This window comes from Trichosporon asahii, assembly GCF_000293215.1.
Source record: "Trichosporon asahii var. asahii CBS 2479 unplaced genomic scaffold scaffold00071, whole genome shotgun sequence".
Taxonomy (NCBI): Eukaryota; Fungi; Basidiomycota; class Tremellomycetes; order Trichosporonales; family Trichosporonaceae; genus Trichosporon; species Trichosporon asahii.
In genome coordinates, this window is record NW_014040854.1 from 1,130,002 (window position 1) to 1,146,677 (window position 16,676).

Genomic DNA, 16,676 nt, shown 5'->3' on the forward strand with positions numbered 1-16,676 from the left:
CATCGGACGTACTCCTCGGGGAGGATGCCGCCCCACCGTGTGCCGGGCGTGTGCTCCTCCTCGCCGAGGAGGTACAGGTCCAGCCCTCGTCTCGGCGTGAACTGGACCCTCCACCTGGCGGCGCGGGGCAGCGGCGAAGACGCTGGCAGAGGTGGCGCTTCAGGCGGGTGCGGGTCGCTCGGCAGTGTGTTCCGCGTCACCATCTCGAGCGCAGCGTACAAGAAGTGCAGCGCAGGTTCGGGACGCCAACCCCGCTTCTGTCCCGCGACTATACCCGGAATACGCAGAGTTTGGAAGCTGCGCTGCGAGGACAGGATGCCCGCGTCGGTCCTGAAGCCGACTGTGACGGTCTGATGTCAGCTACGGCTGAAGGGTGGATGGTGTTGAGCTGGGAGGGAAGTACTCACGGGAATACCGAGGAGGAAGCTCTGCGCCCAGTGCTTCAGCAGCTTTTTGTGGAAGATGTTATCCCCCCGCTCGTCGTTGATGACCTTGTTCGTCTTGAGCTCGACGCATTTGCTCAGACCTGGGTTCGGTGTTCCTGGTGGCACTGGGGTTAGCTAAACCAGGAACATGACAGCTCACCGTCCACACAGTCCACTTCTCCGCCGATCGTGACGGGAATCTCACCGATGGACGACTCGACAATGCTGCTGTCAGCTTTGTATGTCCATATCAGGAGCTCGAATGACAGTATAGACTCACTTGCACCACTGCACATTCGTGTTGACTGTTCCCGACCAGCCCTCGGGCCCGTCCACCGCCTCGTCGCCCTCAGGATACGTCGAGTATGCCTCGTAGGCATAGCCCATGTAGCTCGGCAAAGCCCAGGCTTTCTGCGCCTCGAGTCTGTCTCATCAGCTAGCCAGCGTCCACGCAGCTTACCTCTTAGCTCGTTCCTCCGGCGGATCGTAAAGCTCCAGATACACGCTCCCATTCAGCGCAACCGCGTCCATCGCCCATCCCTCCGTCTCAAAGGGAGCCGTCATGAACCTGAAGTCAGCTCTTCAAGAACCTACCAGCTCCGTCCAGGCTGGATACACACCTCGTCAGCATCCCGCGCCAAGTCACCACGCCGCCGGGCCTCTCCCTCCCAATCCTCCGGAAACTTTCCACCAGCCCATCGAGGTGTTCCTCCACGCTCTCGTCGCGGTCTATCCGCTCTTTGGCGCCGTAGGTCAGATCCGCACCGAGGGGTGCGGGGCGGTAATACGCCATGCTCGCGTCGCCGGGGACGATCCGCCGGTCGGGGAGGTGGGAGTACGTCCCCAGCAGCTTTGGGCGGGCGTAGGCTGGTGGTGGGGGAAGATGGCCCGGAGGCAGGGAGAGGTGCTCGACCGACATCGTTTTGCGTGCTCGTGTTCGGCGCGCTCGATGAGCTTGCGAGGCGAGGTTACGAAACGGACGGCTTATCGTGGATGGGGAAGTCGAAAAATGGGACTGGTGGAGGCTGCCGGGGAAGACGAGTGAGTGCACCACACAGGTGGAGGTTAGTCACCTCATTTGACACAGGCACCGCAGCACACTTCTCGCCATCACTGCTCCCAGCCACTCATTCGCTTCGTTACATAGCTGATGCATGCAATAGTCGTACACTCCCTCGTCCTCTGCGTAGCGTAACCTGAGCTCTGGTTCTTTTGTCGCGTTACAGAATCACACTAGCCATGCCGAGCACGTCCGCGTCTAACTACTCCTCAGTGGGGACCGGCGAGTTCGACCCGCCCGAGCCTCCACTGCCGCTTCCTTCCTTTTTCAGCGCCTTGCCCTTGGCCTTCTTCGGCGAGCGAGGCGCACCGCGCGCACTCTTGCCTCCGCGTTTCGGGGACGCCGTGTTCTTCGGCGAGATAGAGAGCAGCTCGCTCTTCGGCGACGGCAGGAGCTCCGACTTGGTGATCTTTGGCGGCGAGGTGGGCGCGGCGGAGGCGTCCGTGTCCTCGGCGAGAATGTCGGGGATCGTGGACGTCGTCGTCTTGGGCGACACGGCCTCGTCGGCTCGGTCGAGCTGGATTGGGATAGAGACATCGTTGGCGGGTGTCTCCTCGTGCGTGTCCGGCGCATCGGCAACAGCCTCAGAAGTGTCGGTGGCAGTGTCGGCGGCCTCGTGCTGAGGCTTCTCCTCGTCACCGACGAAGACGGCACTCTCGACGCTCTCCTTCCGCGCCATACCCAAGACAGAGGGGGAGAGTACGCTCTCCGTGCTCGTCGGCGAGGTCGAGAACGTGCCCGAGGCGTTGGCGTCCGGCCCGGTCGCCGCAAAGACGCTCGCGCGCGGCGCCTTGCCGCGCGATAACGTGCCGCGCCCCTTGCCCGACACAACCTTGGACTCGACCTTGGGCTCAACCTTGGGCGAGTCGTTGAGAGCGTCGAGGGCTGCGCGCGTGCTGGGCGGGCTGAGGGACTCGGAGGCCTGAGCGGGGGCCGGCTTGCCCTTGTGGGGCGGCTGCACGGGGGACCCAGACCACCTGTTAGGCGAAAAGGATCCTCGTCCGCCCGCCACTCCCATTGAATCGTCTTTCCGCTCAGACTCGGCGGGGGCCGGGACCTCGATCGGCGCAGACGCAGTCTTGTCTGCGTCGCTTCCCTCATTGCCTGGGACGGGGGCGGCAGGGCTGGGGCTGGCGCCACTGGCGTTGGCGTTCTCGTGTGTCGTCGCGGCATTTGAGGCCGGCTCGTCCAAAACACTCGTCGTATTTCCGGCATCAGCGTGCGCCGACTCGGGCTCCTCGTCCGAGCTGTCGTGCTTGTCGTTATGGTCGTCAGAATCGTCATTGGGCGTCACCACCTCGTAGCCTTCGGGCGGAATCAGAAGCAAGCCAGCACCTAACAGTTCGTAACGCTGGCAGAGGGCCGCGAAGCGCGCATACAGCGACGTTTCGGCCTCGGACGTCGCAAACGCCTCGCGGTGGTGGAAGTATGCGTGAGAGAAGATGCGCGACAGCCGGCGGAAGAGAGACGGGAAGTGCGTAAGCGAGGCGTGGGGGATCTGCAGCCTCGAGGGGAAGTAGTTGGAGGAGTTCAGTAAGGCGGTCGTCGAGTCGAGACTGGGGTCCGTCAGCACAATCAGAACGTCGACTTCTCGGGGTAACGGCGTAACTCTGAAACGTGACAACTCACGTATGGAGGATGTAGTCGATAGCGCAGCACTTGTCCGTTCCCTCGCCGCCGTGCGCGACGCAGAGGTACTGCCACTCGTTGGCCTTCATCTCGGGACACGTCTCGTGACTGCACAGCAGTTGAAGCTGGGTGAGAAGCGGAGTGACGTCTATCGGTATCCGGCTGCGGTGGAGTCAGCTTTCAGCTCACGCGACTTGGTCTGAACAGTGGGCTCGACGCGCAGAAGGGGTGCGTACGAGCAACACAATACGCACCGAAGATGTTCATAGATCCACTATTTGTCAGCGATGCTTGCTGTCAGTGAATGCTACTCACGACGTGACGATCGGCAGCCTTCGCGTTGTCCGAGGGCACCTCGACGAGACCCTTGATGTCATGAGGGTCATGTCGGACCTTGAGCGACAAATACTCTGAGAGCTGGAAGGGCCCATCAATCGCCGAGAGGGGAGGGACGGGGGGCGAGGGCGGCTGTGGCGGCAGGTCCTGGAGGTTAGCACCAACATGCATGAAAGTTCGGACAGTCGCGGTTGGACGCGATGGAGGAGGTGCGGCATTACTCACGACGAGTTTGGACCCCCGCTTGAAGCGGTAGGCGAGTGGCCCCCTCGTCTTCTCGGGCGGTATAATCATGTGTGAATGATGAAGGTGAGCGGGGCCGCGTCAAGCGAGACCACCCGGACGAAGGAAAGGAGCGTGGGGGCTGGGAAGAAGGTGTGTGGGTTGTGGAAATGAGGTGGTTTGAGTAGAGTTGATGAATATGCGAAGGGACGAAACGAGACGAAACGAAACGCGCAGGCCGGGTGTTCAGCGGTGGTCGGTTGCACAGGGTGCAGTGGTTAGTGTTGGTGTGTTGTGCTGGGCCAGGACTTCGATACAGGGCGAGACTCCACCCGCGCGCATGACGTGCAAGGGGAAACCGCTTCACCCAGCCCAAGCTGAGACCGCACGCTTGACACGTGGAATATACTTCCGGCGTATTACTCATCATTTCTCCCACCATCACCACCTCCGGGCCACTACTCGACCCCCTCGTCCACTCGGCAGTCGCCACTGTTATCGACGACCAGGCCTGGCTTTCGACTCGGCCACATCCTCCACTCCCCATCTGCCGACCCGCAGCCCAGCATGTCCGGCACTGACAACAAGGGGCAGACCTACTACGAGTTCTACCGTGGTTCCTCGTGAGCTGAGTCGAAGCGTCCTGGTAGCTGACGAGGCAGCATCGGAACTGCGCTGACGGACGCTCTCGATGAGCTCATCACGTCGGGCGACATCCCGCCCCAGCTCGCCATGAGGGTTCTCCAGCAGGTATGCTCGCAAAACATGTAGCGAGCTGACCACAGTTCGACAAGTCGCTCACCGAGTGTCTCCAGAAGGGCGTCAAGCAAAAGACGTCCGTCAAGGTGAGTCTTCCCCGCCAGCCATCCCACGGCCGGCATCAACCAGCTGACTGCCTACGATGGATCACATAAGCTGACAGACAGGGACATCTGTCGACGTACCGCCTGTGTGACGATGTGTGGACGTTTGTCGTTAAGGACCCCCAGTTCCGAATGGAGGGTACGGGATCATCGTGAGTTAACAGTTGGTGGAGTGTAACTAACTCTCAGCGGCGAGCTCGTGACCGCTCCCAAGATTAAGATCGTCGCGTGCAAATCTGGAGATGCGACGGACGGTCGCCGCGGATAGACAAAGAGGTGTAGGGCTTTGAAAGCCTGCGCCGCCCGACAATGTAGACACTCAGTTTATGATGTATGTAGCTATAATCAGCAGAAAGAGCAAAAGCGCAAGAGTACTGCGAGTGGGCAATGAATGCATGAAATTACATGGGCTTGATCTATGACAAACATCTCTGGTGTGCTCGGGCACCGCTCTTCTCTACTGACTTATACTGCGAAAGCCTAGGCGGCCTCGGCAGCCTGGGCCTCCTTCTCCTTTGCCTGCTTCTCCAGCCTAGCCTCGAGCTTTGCAAACTCGTCCTGGGCAATCTTCTCCTCCTCGGTGACGAACTGCTCGACGGCCTGGACCTCGGGCACGTAGTGCATGAGCATGCGCTCGATGCCGTTCTTGAGCGTGACCTCGGAGCTGGAGCATCCGCGGCAACTTCCCATAAGCTTGAGGAAGACGGTGCCCTTCTCCTCGTCAAAGCCGCGGTACTCGATATCGCCTCCGTCCTCCTGGATAGCGGGGCGGACGCGCGTCTCGAGCAGCTCCTTGATCATGGCGACGACATCCGAGTCCGAGTCGAGGACACGCGTGTCCTCCGCCCCTTCGCCCTCGGCATGTTCCTCGCGGAAGAGCTGGGCGCCGGAGGAAAAGTGCTCCATCAGAATCGCAAACACCTCGGGCTTGAGAATGTTCCACTGGAACGAGTCGTCCTTTGTGCACGTCACAAAGTCGGGTCCGTAAAAGACACCGACAATGCCCTCAATGTTCAGCAGGCGCGTGGCTAGCGGCGACTTGAGGGCTGAGCGCAGGTCGAGGAACTCGTACGTCGACCCCTTCGTCACCGGCACGCCCGGGATGAACTTGAGCGAGTCCTCGTTCGGCGTCGTCTCCGTCTGGATGAACATGGTGCGCACTGGAGACTGTCAGCTATGCAGTGTCGAGGCAACTCACCCTGCTGCGGCTGGCGCGAAGCGAGGCGGAGGGGGTTGATCCGCGGGCGTGTCGAGGCCGATGAGAGATTCCGGGCGGCGATGCGCATGGCGGGCACGGCGGGGCGGGCGGCAACGGTGGCTGCCCGGGGCAGAGCCGCGACGAGGCGGGACGAGGAAGCGATCGCGGAACGCATTTTTGTACGAATAACAGAAAAAGGTGTGTGTGTGTGTGAAGAAAGATGCGAACTCAAAGTGGAGTGGACGTAATCATATCGTCTTGGATCCGTGCAAAATACCGTGGCCCGGAGGCGGTCAGTCACTTTGTCAGCCAAATAGCCTGGCTCGAATTACCCCGCCGTCCATTGGCCCGAGCCGACCAAGCCGACAAGCCGAATTCGCCACCCGAACTATATCGGCCTCTCCGTGAGTACGGAGTACGACCACCCTTCCCCATAGTGCCCGTGACATCAACACAAGACCTGGAAATGCCGCAAACACGCACGGTGCACGTTATGCATGATGTGATGGAAGTCTATGTTGGGAGTTGTTTGGGATGCAGTGCAATGCAAAGTGTCTTCTGATGGGTGGCCGCAGCCACTCACGTGCTGCTACTTCTATGACGTTCTTCTAAAGGCCTCCTCCTGCCCTCGCCTACTTGTCCGCGTCGTCCGTGTCCACACGTCCGAAGCCTTTCCGCGTGATCGCCTCCTCGCCGAAGCCGAAGCCCTTGCCGAAACCGCTCTTCTTGCCCTTCTTCGTGCCACCCTCACCGTACAGCTCAGCCCACTTGCGGAGCTCACCAATCGTGCCCTCCTCGCTGGAGCTGGGTCGGATCTCGCCCAGCGCCGTCTCAAAGTGCTTGGCCCGCAGGACACGACTCAGCTTCTGAGACGAGATCGGCTCGATGGGCTCAGCCTCCTCCGGGTTCTCCTGGACAGAAGAGTTAGAAGCATCGCTAGCACTGGGGGGTTCAGCCTTGGCGTTCTGCGCAGTGGCCGAGGTGAAGAAGCCTCGAGACTGCGCCAAAGCCGACATGCCACCGGTCTTGAGATCGTGCAGAGCAGCCTCGTGGGCAGCCTCGAGCATCTTGGCGGCAGCCGAGTTGCTCGCGGTAGGGTCCGCGGACATGTGCGGGGTAGCCTCGACCTCGCCCTCGGTGGCGATGGCGGGCATCTCCTCCTTGGGTTGCTTTGCCGGCTCGCTGACGGGGTTGCGGTTGCCACCCGTGTCGGGGTGGTGCACACTGCCAGAAGCGTGGTGGACGGGCTTGACCTTGGTCGCCTTGGCACCATGCTTCTTCCAGGGCACTACCACGTCGTCCTTCACACTAGCCAAAGCTGCAGCAACACACAGGTCTGATGTCAGCGCCTAATCACTGCAAAAGAACTTACGCTTCAAGTCAGAGCCAGAGAAGCCCTCTGTCCTCTTAGCCAGCTTGCGTAGGTCGACGTCGGCGGCGAGGTTCTCGTTCTTGAGCAGGATCTCCAGGATCGCTGAATGTCAGTTACTTCTGCCGAGCGTGATAACTCACCTTTACGGTCGTCCTCAGTGGGAAGATCGACCAGCAGACGACGCGGGAGACGACGCAGGATGGCGTCGTCGAGGTCGAACGGCCGGTTGGTCGCTCCGACGACCACTACGCGGGCATCGCGGTTGGCGCTGGCAGAGCTGAGACCGTCCATCTCCTGCATGAACTCGGTCAGGATCTGGTTGTGCGCCTTGGAACCACCCGACGAGTCGCGGGCCGAACGGGCGCCAAACAAACTGTCGACCTCATCGATGAACACGACGCACGGAGCCAGGCGACGGGCGAGGGAGAACACAGCCTTGACGAGCTTCTCACCCTCTCCGACCCACATGTCGTTGACGTCGGAGGGCTGGATGGCAATCATCCTGGCGCCACTCTCGGCGGCAATGGCACGCGCGAGGAGCGTCTTTCCGGTTCCGGGAGGACCGAAGAGGAGCGCACCGCTCGTGACGTGGTCCTTCAGAATACCGCCCTGGAAGGCCTCGGGGAAGAGCAGCGGGAGCGAGATGACTGTTCGGACCGCGTCGATCGTCTTGAAGGGAAGGTGGACGTCGTTGAACGACGCAGCCGAGATCTTCTTCGGGTCAACAATGCAGTGAAGCAAGCGCTTCTCGTGCTTGTTGAGGTCCTTGGCGTTTTTGACGTCCTCGACGGTGCTGTCGCCGGTACCCTTCTCAGCCTCGGTAGCGGAGGCCCTGCGCTGCTTGAGCTCGGCGTCGATGTAGTTGAAGACAGTGTCGCGGATGACCTGGTTAGAGTCGTAGTGCTCGTTGCGAGCCTCCTCGATGTCCTTCCAGGTAAGAGAGATGCGCTCAGTGTTCTTCGGGTCCTTCATGGCAGCGCGGCCGACCGCGAAGCTAGCGAGGTCGACAGCCTCCTTCCAGGAAATGATAAACTCGCTCCATTCGGGAGTACCGTTGCGACGGCGCTCGAGGCGACGAGCACGACCGCGAGCGGGGTGCGTCGTTCCCGGGACGCCGAGCATGTCCCGCGGCTCCTCGAGGACGGCACCAAGTTGACTTACGGCCTTGGTCATGATAGCGGCGTTCAATGCCCGTCGACGGGTGTGACGCTCGTGCTGCTCCAGAACACGGTCGCGGTTGGCGGGAACGATGGGCACAATCTTCCAGACGATCGAGTTGCTGTTACCCTGGTCGCCCTTCGGCTTCTTGCCGCCGGTCAGCATCTCGAGAATAGGGTTGGCGGGCGCCTGACCACCCGGAGACGAGGTGAATGCGGGCAGGAGACGCTGGTTGCTGCTGGTCAGTTAACGTGCTGGGCACCTCAACTCACTGTCCAGCAAAGATCGCGTTGAGACGACGCTCCTCACGCCTCTTTCTACTCTCCATATCCCGTTCCTCTCCGCTCCACCAGAGCTTCTCCTGCTCTCCACGCTCAGATCCGTCAATGACATTGATTTGACCAACAGAAGCGCCGAACGCCTCGATGACACCGCGGATCCGCTCCTCGTGGCCCGGGTCAACGGCGTCGCTCGGCTTCATGAACTCCTTCATGTGCGTGGGGAGGAGGGAAGGCGGGATCGACAGGACAATAGTAGTCGGCTTGGTTGTCGTCGGAGCCGCCGGGCGAGTAGGCTTAGCGTTCTTCGGCGTCTTCGGGGGCGGAGGTCCGCGGCGGCGCTGTCGGACAGCCTCGAGGAAGGAAGGCCACCATATCTCGAACGTGGGCGACATGGCAGAGGTAGACTCAAGAAGGATGACACGGCGGTCCGCGGCATCACCCTGCGGGTTCTGCATGTTGATGATCGAGCTGAAGAAGTTGACCCAGTCCTCGTTGACCTCTGGTCGGCGAGGTCCGGGTTGCATCCCGCCGAACTGCTCGCCACCGGCAACGGCGAACATGGGCAGACGGATCATGTTGGGCATGCCGTGCGGGTCGTCCTCGCCGTCCATACCCTGCTCGTCCTCGTGGGCCTGCTCCTGCTGAATGTCCTTCTCCCGGGCCTCCTGCGTCTGGAACAGGGGGTTCACTGACATGGGCAGAGGAGGGGCAGTGATGCCTGATGATCAGCTTTGCAGAGGATCTTCAAACTCACCAGTGTCAGCTAGCGGCGCCGATGGTCCGTCAAAGCCGACTCCCAGTGCCAGGTCCAAACGCACAACATCGGCGTTCAGATGAGACGCGACATCGTGAACAGCCTTCGCATTGTAGACGTCTCCGCCTTCGAACGGCGACACGAGAGCAATGACCGGGTCCTCCGAGCTGCGCTCTGCCGGCACAAACACCTTGCCCAGTGGCGAGTCTTGCAGCTTGGCGGAGTGCGCGGGCTGGTTCGTCGGCACGAAGGAAGTAGCGAGGTGGTTATACAGCGACTTGAGCTCGGGGGCTAGTTTGCCCTCCGGCTTTGTCGGAGACATCAAGGTCGTAGTCACGCCGGGGAAGAGCGACTCCGGGGCGTCGCCCTCGCTATGATCGGCTCCCGGGGCAGTGTGCTCCTCCTTGGGAGTCGTGTGGGCGAAGGGGGAGGTAGGCGGCTCTGTCGGAGGTGTCACCGGCGGAGGAGGCTGGGCAGTGACTGTGCGAGCTCGGGCCGGTGTCCGGGGATACTGCTGGACGTTGGTGGAAGAAAGCGTGCGGCTGGCACTGGGGGTGGCGACCCGTGTGCGCAGCACGTTGAGTGATGTTGTTTGGGTTGGTATACGCATGAAGTCGTGGTGTGGTGAGTAATGCAAAGGCAGGTTGAGGTCACTCGGCTTTCTTTGAGCCTGAACTTGGTCGCGACACGCGAGATGATCTGGCGGCGATATGCGCTCCCGTTATACGACGGTGGCAACTGAAAAAACCATCCTGATCCTGTCGAACTTGCCACTGCATGCAAAGAGACAGACCGTCCCTGAAAACATGCATGCGGACGCTGCCGCGTTGTGCAGAGGACTAATTCTAGTGTGCAACAAGCTCAGCGGGCAACTCGCCATCTGCATAAGGTGCACGACACGCAGCAGACGATGAGCACAAATAAGCTAACCTACAAAACTCTGACTTCCCTTTGACAGTTACGCCTCCACGCACCGCCGATAGACATCGGCAATATCGACTGCTCTACAAAAACTTCTCTATCTCACCTCTCTGAACACGCTGCTGCATCAAACGTTCACCAGCGTCCGGCCTAGGTCCGTACCGCGACATGGCCCAGTCTGCTCCCGAAACCTGCTCTGTTAGCCAACCACGTAGACAGACATCGAGGAAAGGTGACGTACCCAATGCTGAAGCCGGCGTACAATGCGCGGGACAAGATCTGAGCCGCGATAAAGCAATCTAGCAACCCAGGTGAAGTGCGGGATGCGGAGGATGTTGTCAAGCGTCGTTCCCTCGAGACTCTCGATGATAGCCTGCGAGACCTCAGAGGGTTTGAGCGACGGAGCAAGTCGCTCGTCCGGCAGCACAGTCTTCTCGAACATGTTCGTCTTGATGTGGCCAGGAAGAACGAGAGTCGTCTGGATCTCGGGAGTCAGATATCTGACAGTCAGTTTGCCATTTACATCCACAACTAGCCTGTAATCCAACTCGTTGCGCAGGCCAGAGTTGAAAGCAATCAGAGCAGCTTTGGAGGCGTTGTAGTCGACTGTCCGTTAGCAAGCGCCGTAGCAAGGCACTTACGCATCTGCGCCGTATCCAGGAGACCCATGACACTAGAAACGTTGACGATATGTCCATGACGCTTGAGTAGCATGTCGGGTAGGAACTCCTGCACTGTCCAGAAAGGGGCAATGGCGTTGACGCCGAAGGTGCTGAGGTTTAGTTGAGAAAGAGATACGAGCAACTCACTTGCGGACGTCAGACTCCGTCAAGTCAAGAAGCAGCTTTCCTTTCACAACACCGGCGTTGTTCACGAGCACGGTGGGATGACCAATCTGCCGTCAGCGTGGGACCTCCTGTAGCGAGCTCTCACTTCCTTGCGGATCTGATCAGCGGCAGCCTGGACCTGCTCCCGGTTGGACACGTCACACTTGTACACATTAATCCGTTCTGAATTCAGCTCTGCAATAAGTGCTTAGCTCACTGGTTGGTTCATACTCGGGCTCAGTGATGGACAACACAACAACCTGGGCACCCTTCTGTGCAAGCTCATGCGCGAGCAGAGCACCGATGCCAGAACCGCCTGGGGAGTCAGCTGCCAGCGTTTCCAAAATCTCACCTCCAGTGATCAATACAGTTTCCTTATTCCAATCTTTTGGCGAGGAAGGCTTTCCCTGCCCAAACCTAAGGGACCAGAGACCTTAGACATCAGCATGGTAACGTAGTCACCGGAGACTTACTTAAGTAGATCAAGGACGGGATCACCAGATACTTGATGCAGCCAAAGCCAGCGAAGTATGCCAGAGGAGTGAGCAGCAGAAGCGCTATTCCCACATTCTTGAACAGCAAGTTGACTGCAATCAGTTCGGGGGGAGAGGGTTTTTGAACTCACCATCATCCGCAGTCAGGAAGAGGATGGATGGATCAGGCCCGACACCGCGCTTCTGGAGGGTCAGCTCGGAAGCGGCAAACGTCAGCTACTCACGATGTCTCCCATCCTACCTAGTGACTTGGAGAACATGAAGAAGATGAGGTTGCAGAAGGCATAGCCGTGTCAGGGCCTAAGAAGACATGGAAGCCGAGAGGGGACGGAGACTCGAACGCACGGTCAACTGGCGAGTGCGTGCGGGGTGATACAGGCACGGCGTGTCACGTGAAAATGATGATAAGGTCAGGGACGGCTCGTCGCGCAAGGCGCGTGTCGCAGGGGCGGGCAGCTGCTCTGTTTTCAGCTCTGGGGAGGAAGGAGGGCTGCGGCGCGCTGCGGACGGGCGCCGAGACGGAGATCGAGATCGGATTCAGCTGGTACTACTGCGCCCCTGATTCTCCTGTTAGACTCAAGCCATCCAAGCCCTTCGCGGCCGCGCCGGACCTGACGTTCCGCATGCAGGCCAGGGCGAGTCTCCAGCCTGCGGCCCAACCATGATTTTGACTTTGAAAGCACGCTTGCAATCTCCATTCCCGACGCGTTTTCCCTTCCTCACTCACAATCTTCCACGACGACTTACGACTTCGACATAGCGTTGCCCGCCGTGTGACGCTCCCGTCACAGCTCCCGCCGCCCACGCCGTCGCACGCATGTCCATCTCACAGCCCATAGTGGGGCAATGGTCGCGCATGATGTGGCTGCTTCTGTTGCTCGTCACATGCGTCTCCGCAGCAGTCGACTGTCTCCGGAACGCCGACCACATCACCATCAACCAAAAGTTCATCGACGGGGGACCGGGAACCAAAGTCTTCCTCTGTCCTGATTCCAAGCACCGGATCTCGGGCACCATCGTCTTCACTGCCGCGGACCAGGAGCTCGCGACGAGCGGATACCCTACTGGCAGTCGGCGAGCGACGATCTCGATCGAGAACGACCGGGTTGCGACCGCGATCCGCGGCGACTGCCGGAGATGCGCAAGGATTAGCATCAAGAACGTTATCGTCGACGGAGGCCGCGACCGCCTTGGAAGAATACAGGATCACAACAACGCACCGGGCCTGATCGTCATCGGAGGCAATGAGGGGCAAACCATCAGCCACTGCTGGGTCAAGGAGCCCCGAGGCTTTACGGCTATCCACGTTCGTGAGGGAGACAAGCTCCAGTGCCGCCTCGCAGTCATCGAGGGTAATGAGATCGGCCCTGTCGGCGAGGAGTACGACCCGATCGATGACGGACCCGACCCCGAGATGTCGCCCCTTGGCCGCCCGCTCGCCGACGGCATCAGCATTGCGTGCCAAGACTCGACCGTCCGCGACAACAACATTTACGACTGCACCGACGCCGGTATCGTCGTATACTGCTCCCCGGGAACCCGCGTCACCGGCAACACTGTCAGCACGCGGCGCCAGTCCGCGATGGGTGGTATCTTCATGGTGGACGCGGCGCCATTCGAGGGTGACTACTCTGGTGTTGTGGTGCAGGACAATACGTTCGATGCAGCCGGCCGCGCGATGCGTGTCGGTATCGGATTAGGTCTCAGCATTCTGGGCGACGACATCGAGACAATCCTGACCGGAGGCAAGGTCATCCACAACCACCTCAAGGGCCGGTACATGGGCTACGGCATTGCTGCTGCCGGTCTCTCGCACTGGGAGATCACGGAGAACTGGAGCGACGCCACGCACTCCGGCAAGATGAGTGCCCGCTGCTTTGACGACGTTGTCAACCCTGACCCGGTCCCCTTCCTCTACCACGGCAAGACGGTTACGAAGAGCAAGGTCCAGCCCGGCTTCCTCGACTCCGACTTTGCCTATGGTGAGCTGTTGTGCCCAAACTGAAGCTAACGTGCAGTTGTGTGCATTGACGGAAACGAGGACTCGCGCCGGGACGAACCGTACGAGCCCCGAGTCAACCCACTGCCGGTTGCTGTCCAGGCCGAGGAAGACGTGGAGACGGACGGTCTGACCGGCAACGACGTCATGGACGGCATTCTGAGACACTCAGAGCTTAGCATGCTCAATGCCATTGCGCGACTCGGACAGCACATCGACTCGGTCGGAGTCCCTGTCGCTCAGACTGCGCAGAAGCGCAAGCCGGCGTACCGGCAAGGGTAAGTCACAATGCACACAGCAGATGCTGCGTTCGAAGCTGACCCTACGCAGCAGCTTCGCCCCTCTCGAGGCCCGACTGGAAGCCATCGAGTCGTCACAGTCTGAAATGCTGTCTCACACCCGGTCGCTGCAGGAGTCGCTGAAGCGGCTGCAGGAGCAGACATCACAAGCGACGTCGTGGGAGACGGACGTCCTGCTCAACATTGAGCGGGAGCTGTACGGCGCCGAGAAGGAGGCGCGGGATGCCGAGGCGGCTGCCTCCAAGCTGAAAGCAGAGGAGAGCGGGTGGCCGTGGGTGTATCTGCTGTTGGGTGTCGGAGTGCTCGGCGCCATCCTCGGCTACTGCCAGTGGAGACCGAATAGAATGCTAGAGGCGCACAACAAGGTTGTTTAGATATAGACACATACCCGTCATGACCATGTATCACTTATCAGTATCTCCGGTCTCTTTGTTCCCGCATTCCGCTGTGGTAGCTACGACGCATACCGGCTGACATTGATTCCCTTGACAGATCTGGTGGGATGGGTGGACATTGCCGGCGGTAATGGCGATCGCGGGAAACGCCCAGAATCCGAAAGCAGCAAGTGTTGGAAGAGCGATCGGGTGTAGACTGGTGCACAGATGATTATTCGACGATCATCCACTAGCATAGGCTGCTGATGGGAACCACGTTTCCACTACACGCACTACCATCTGCCTGGATACAGCCATCGCGGACCTGACCTGATAGTTCTGTGGGAAGGGGTAACTCCCTGCCCGAGACTCTGCGGTGTCTCGGTGTCGGAGGTTTGGAACATACTTTAAGCGACGCGGTCCCCACAACCGTACAACCAGGGGGATGGGAGGCCCCATGTCTCCCCCATAGTTCCCCCGATGTCATTGTGAGCATGTGTCACTCTCAAGTCACGGTGGTACCGAACTCTTGACCGCTAAACTGAATTGCCATGTATTGCGGCGCGCGGCGGCGGCCAAGCGGTGACCTCATGCAAGTGATTCAGTCGCAGAGTCGATCCGCAATGTCGTCATTTACGTAACGTTGGTTGTACAGTGGTGGTGGTCGCTGGCTCGCCAAATTTAAGCGTGCGAATAGTATACCGGCTTTGGTCGGACCGTCGCATTCGACTCAAGTCTCTGACCCAGGTCTCCGCACACCGACGCTGCCTCGCCGCCCACCCCCGCACTCTCCCTCTGGCTATCTACATTGCCTTCCCCCCATCTCATCTCCTCTCCATCGCCCACCAACACTTTCGATCTCGACATCGACCGCCCTCAAGCTTCGACGCTCAAGCCCTGTCCGTGCGTATCCTGTCAACTACACGTGCCCCTACTCGCCCAAGCCATCCAAGACGACATCGCTTAACCGGCTCCTCCTCGACCCCGCCCTCGCACTTCCCAGACGCGTCGCTATAAAGCCTTCTGCGCCGCTGTCTGCCTCGACCACATCACCACTCACCACTCACCACTCATAACCACTATGTCCCTCGTCGGCACCCTCCGCCGCTTCATCGGCACTCGCGCCGCCTCGACCGTCACCGCCGCTCAGGCTACGCCGGCCGCTCCCCCTGCCCCCGAGGCTGCTCCGTCGATTGAGGAGCTCCGACAGCGTGCCAAGCGCGTCTACAAGGAGGTGAGTAGACTCGCTACCGACCCGAGCGTATGGAAAGCTTCTCTGCTTGCCGTGCAAGCCACTTTACTTCATCGCGACGCGTCGAGCACCAGTTGCACTTCCATCACCATAACTGACCATCAGCTTCACCGCCTTGGACGCGACTACCCCGACGAGAACTATAACTTCAACATGCGTCTCCGCCGGGCCTTTGAGAGTGAGTATATCCTACAGCTGGGACGGAGCGAAGCAAAAGTGCGGCATTCATTGCGGCCCTCGGCGGTGCGGACAGGTCTGGACCGAGCGAAAATCTGGCGGCGCCCGCGGCTGAAGTCTTGGCACCATCCATTTGGTCCACGCCGTCTACGGATGCGGGCCGCGTGAGAACAAAAGTGCGGCCATCATCGACGGCCGAGCTTTGGAGTGCGGACAGCGCCATTGTGCGAACGGCGGCCGATCCGAGGCCGACGAGGGCCGAAACCGTCGCCCCTGTGTCTTGGCACGTTCCTTGGATAAAGTTGGACATCGCCGCGGGCGGCGATTGCGATGGTTGCCACCGCTGAGACTCGAGTCGAATCGGCGAAGTGGTGAAGCCTACGCAGCGAAGCCGAAGCTTTTGCAACGCTCGAGCTACGGTCAGGCCGCCTACCCTCGTCCTCTCCGAATGTGTCCGAAACGCTCGCTCCACCAGCCTTACCCAACTGATAAGGAATCGCGCTAACGGACCAGAGAACAAGAACATCGACGACCCCGTCAAGCTCAAGCAGCAGCTCGAGCTCGCGGAGCACATCAAGAAGGGTGAGTCTCAGCATGCATGCAAACACTTCCGTGGAGCAGCCCGGGGCACCGATACCCGGTGCTCAGAGGCGTCCGCTAGGCGTCACAGGCACCGCCTGTCCGGCTCCGGGATGATCGGAAAATGCAAACCGGAGATGACATTCCGCTGACCACCTCTCCCAGAGATCCTCGCCATGTACTCTATCCGCAAGTACCGCGGCATCCGCTCAAGGTACTACAGCCACGAGGCTCCTCGTGAGCTCCCCGACCACTTCCACCAGAAGCTTTAGGATATTCTCTGGCGCTAATCTCTGTTCTTCCAGACATTGCAAGCGAGTTCAGCAAAAATGTTAACAGAAAGAAGAACAGGCCGAGTGTAAGAAGCTACGACTGAGAAGAACTGGGCGATCGAGCGACGAACCGCAAGCTCGTGCTCTTGCTCTTGTTGTACAACCAACCCCCTCCCCGAAACCA

General features: G+C 60.0%; 8 protein-coding genes across 8 annotated transcripts; 3 read left to right on the forward strand and 5 right to left on the reverse strand.

The window, feature by feature from the left end:
* Nucleotides 1-159: 159 nt before the first annotated feature.
* Nucleotides 160-1,344, reverse strand: A1Q1_05327 (enzyme regulator; the record flags this gene model as incomplete). The annotated part of the gene is made up of 6 exons (XM_014322059.1): nt 160-330; nt 408-541; nt 586-660; nt 706-836; nt 886-993; nt 1,046-1,344. The coding sequence occupies 6 exons, from the start codon at nt 1,342-1,344 to the stop codon at nt 160-162; spliced, it is 918 nt and encodes a 305-aa protein (XP_014177534.1).
* A 343-nt stretch (nt 1,345-1,687) lies between these two features.
* Nucleotides 1,688-3,744, reverse strand: A1Q1_05328 (uncharacterized protein; the record flags this gene model as incomplete). The annotated part of the gene is made up of 4 exons (XM_014322060.1): nt 1,688-3,041; nt 3,115-3,276; nt 3,369-3,388; nt 3,430-3,744. 4 exons carry the CDS (start codon nt 3,742-3,744, stop codon nt 1,688-1,690), a joined length of 1,851 nt encoding a protein of 616 aa, XP_014177535.1.
* A 660-nt stretch (nt 3,745-4,404) lies between these two features.
* On the forward strand, nt 4,405-4,691 carry A1Q1_05329 (transcription initiation factor iia small chain; the record flags this gene model as incomplete). Its single annotated transcript, XM_014322061.1, has 3 exons — nt 4,405-4,422; nt 4,467-4,517; nt 4,599-4,691. 3 exons carry the CDS (start codon nt 4,405-4,407, stop codon nt 4,689-4,691), a joined length of 162 nt encoding a protein of 53 aa, XP_014177536.1.
* Nucleotides 4,692-5,015: 324 nt separating this feature from the next.
* On the reverse strand, nt 5,016-5,687 carry A1Q1_05330 (uncharacterized protein; the record flags this gene model as incomplete). Its single annotated transcript, XM_014322062.1, has 1 exon — nt 5,016-5,687. One exon carries the CDS (start codon nt 5,685-5,687, stop codon nt 5,016-5,018), a length of 672 nt encoding a protein of 223 aa, XP_014177537.1.
* Nucleotides 5,688-6,365: 678 nt separating this feature from the next.
* A1Q1_05331 (ATPase) lies at nt 6,366-9,908 on the reverse strand (the record flags this gene model as incomplete). Its single annotated transcript, XM_014322063.1, has 5 exons — nt 6,366-7,051; nt 7,106-7,207; nt 7,252-8,498; nt 8,536-9,232; nt 9,299-9,908. 5 exons carry the CDS (start codon nt 9,906-9,908, stop codon nt 6,366-6,368), a joined length of 3,342 nt encoding a protein of 1,113 aa, XP_014177538.1.
* Nucleotides 9,909-10,302: 394 nt separating this feature from the next.
* A1Q1_05332 (uncharacterized protein) lies at nt 10,303-11,776 on the reverse strand (the record flags this gene model as incomplete). The annotated part of the gene is made up of 7 exons (XM_014322064.1): nt 10,303-10,410; nt 10,461-10,804; nt 10,861-11,027; nt 11,278-11,463; nt 11,520-11,616; nt 11,672-11,720; nt 11,765-11,776. The coding sequence occupies 7 exons, from the start codon at nt 11,774-11,776 to the stop codon at nt 10,303-10,305; spliced, it is 963 nt and encodes a 320-aa protein (XP_014177539.1).
* Nucleotides 11,777-12,357: 581 nt separating this feature from the next.
* Nucleotides 12,358-14,212, forward strand: A1Q1_05333 (uncharacterized protein; the record flags this gene model as incomplete). The annotated part of the gene is made up of 3 exons (XM_014322065.1): nt 12,358-13,522; nt 13,712-13,817; nt 13,870-14,212. 3 exons carry the CDS (start codon nt 12,358-12,360, stop codon nt 14,210-14,212), a joined length of 1,614 nt encoding a protein of 537 aa, XP_014177540.1.
* A 1,081-nt stretch (nt 14,213-15,293) lies between these two features.
* On the forward strand, nt 15,294-16,492 carry A1Q1_05334 (uncharacterized protein; the record flags this gene model as incomplete). Its single annotated transcript, XM_014322066.1, has 3 exons — nt 15,294-15,642; nt 16,011-16,223; nt 16,386-16,492. The coding sequence occupies 3 exons, from the start codon at nt 15,294-15,296 to the stop codon at nt 16,490-16,492; spliced, it is 669 nt and encodes a 222-aa protein (XP_014177541.1).
* Between the last annotated feature and the right edge of the window lie 184 nt (nt 16,493-16,676).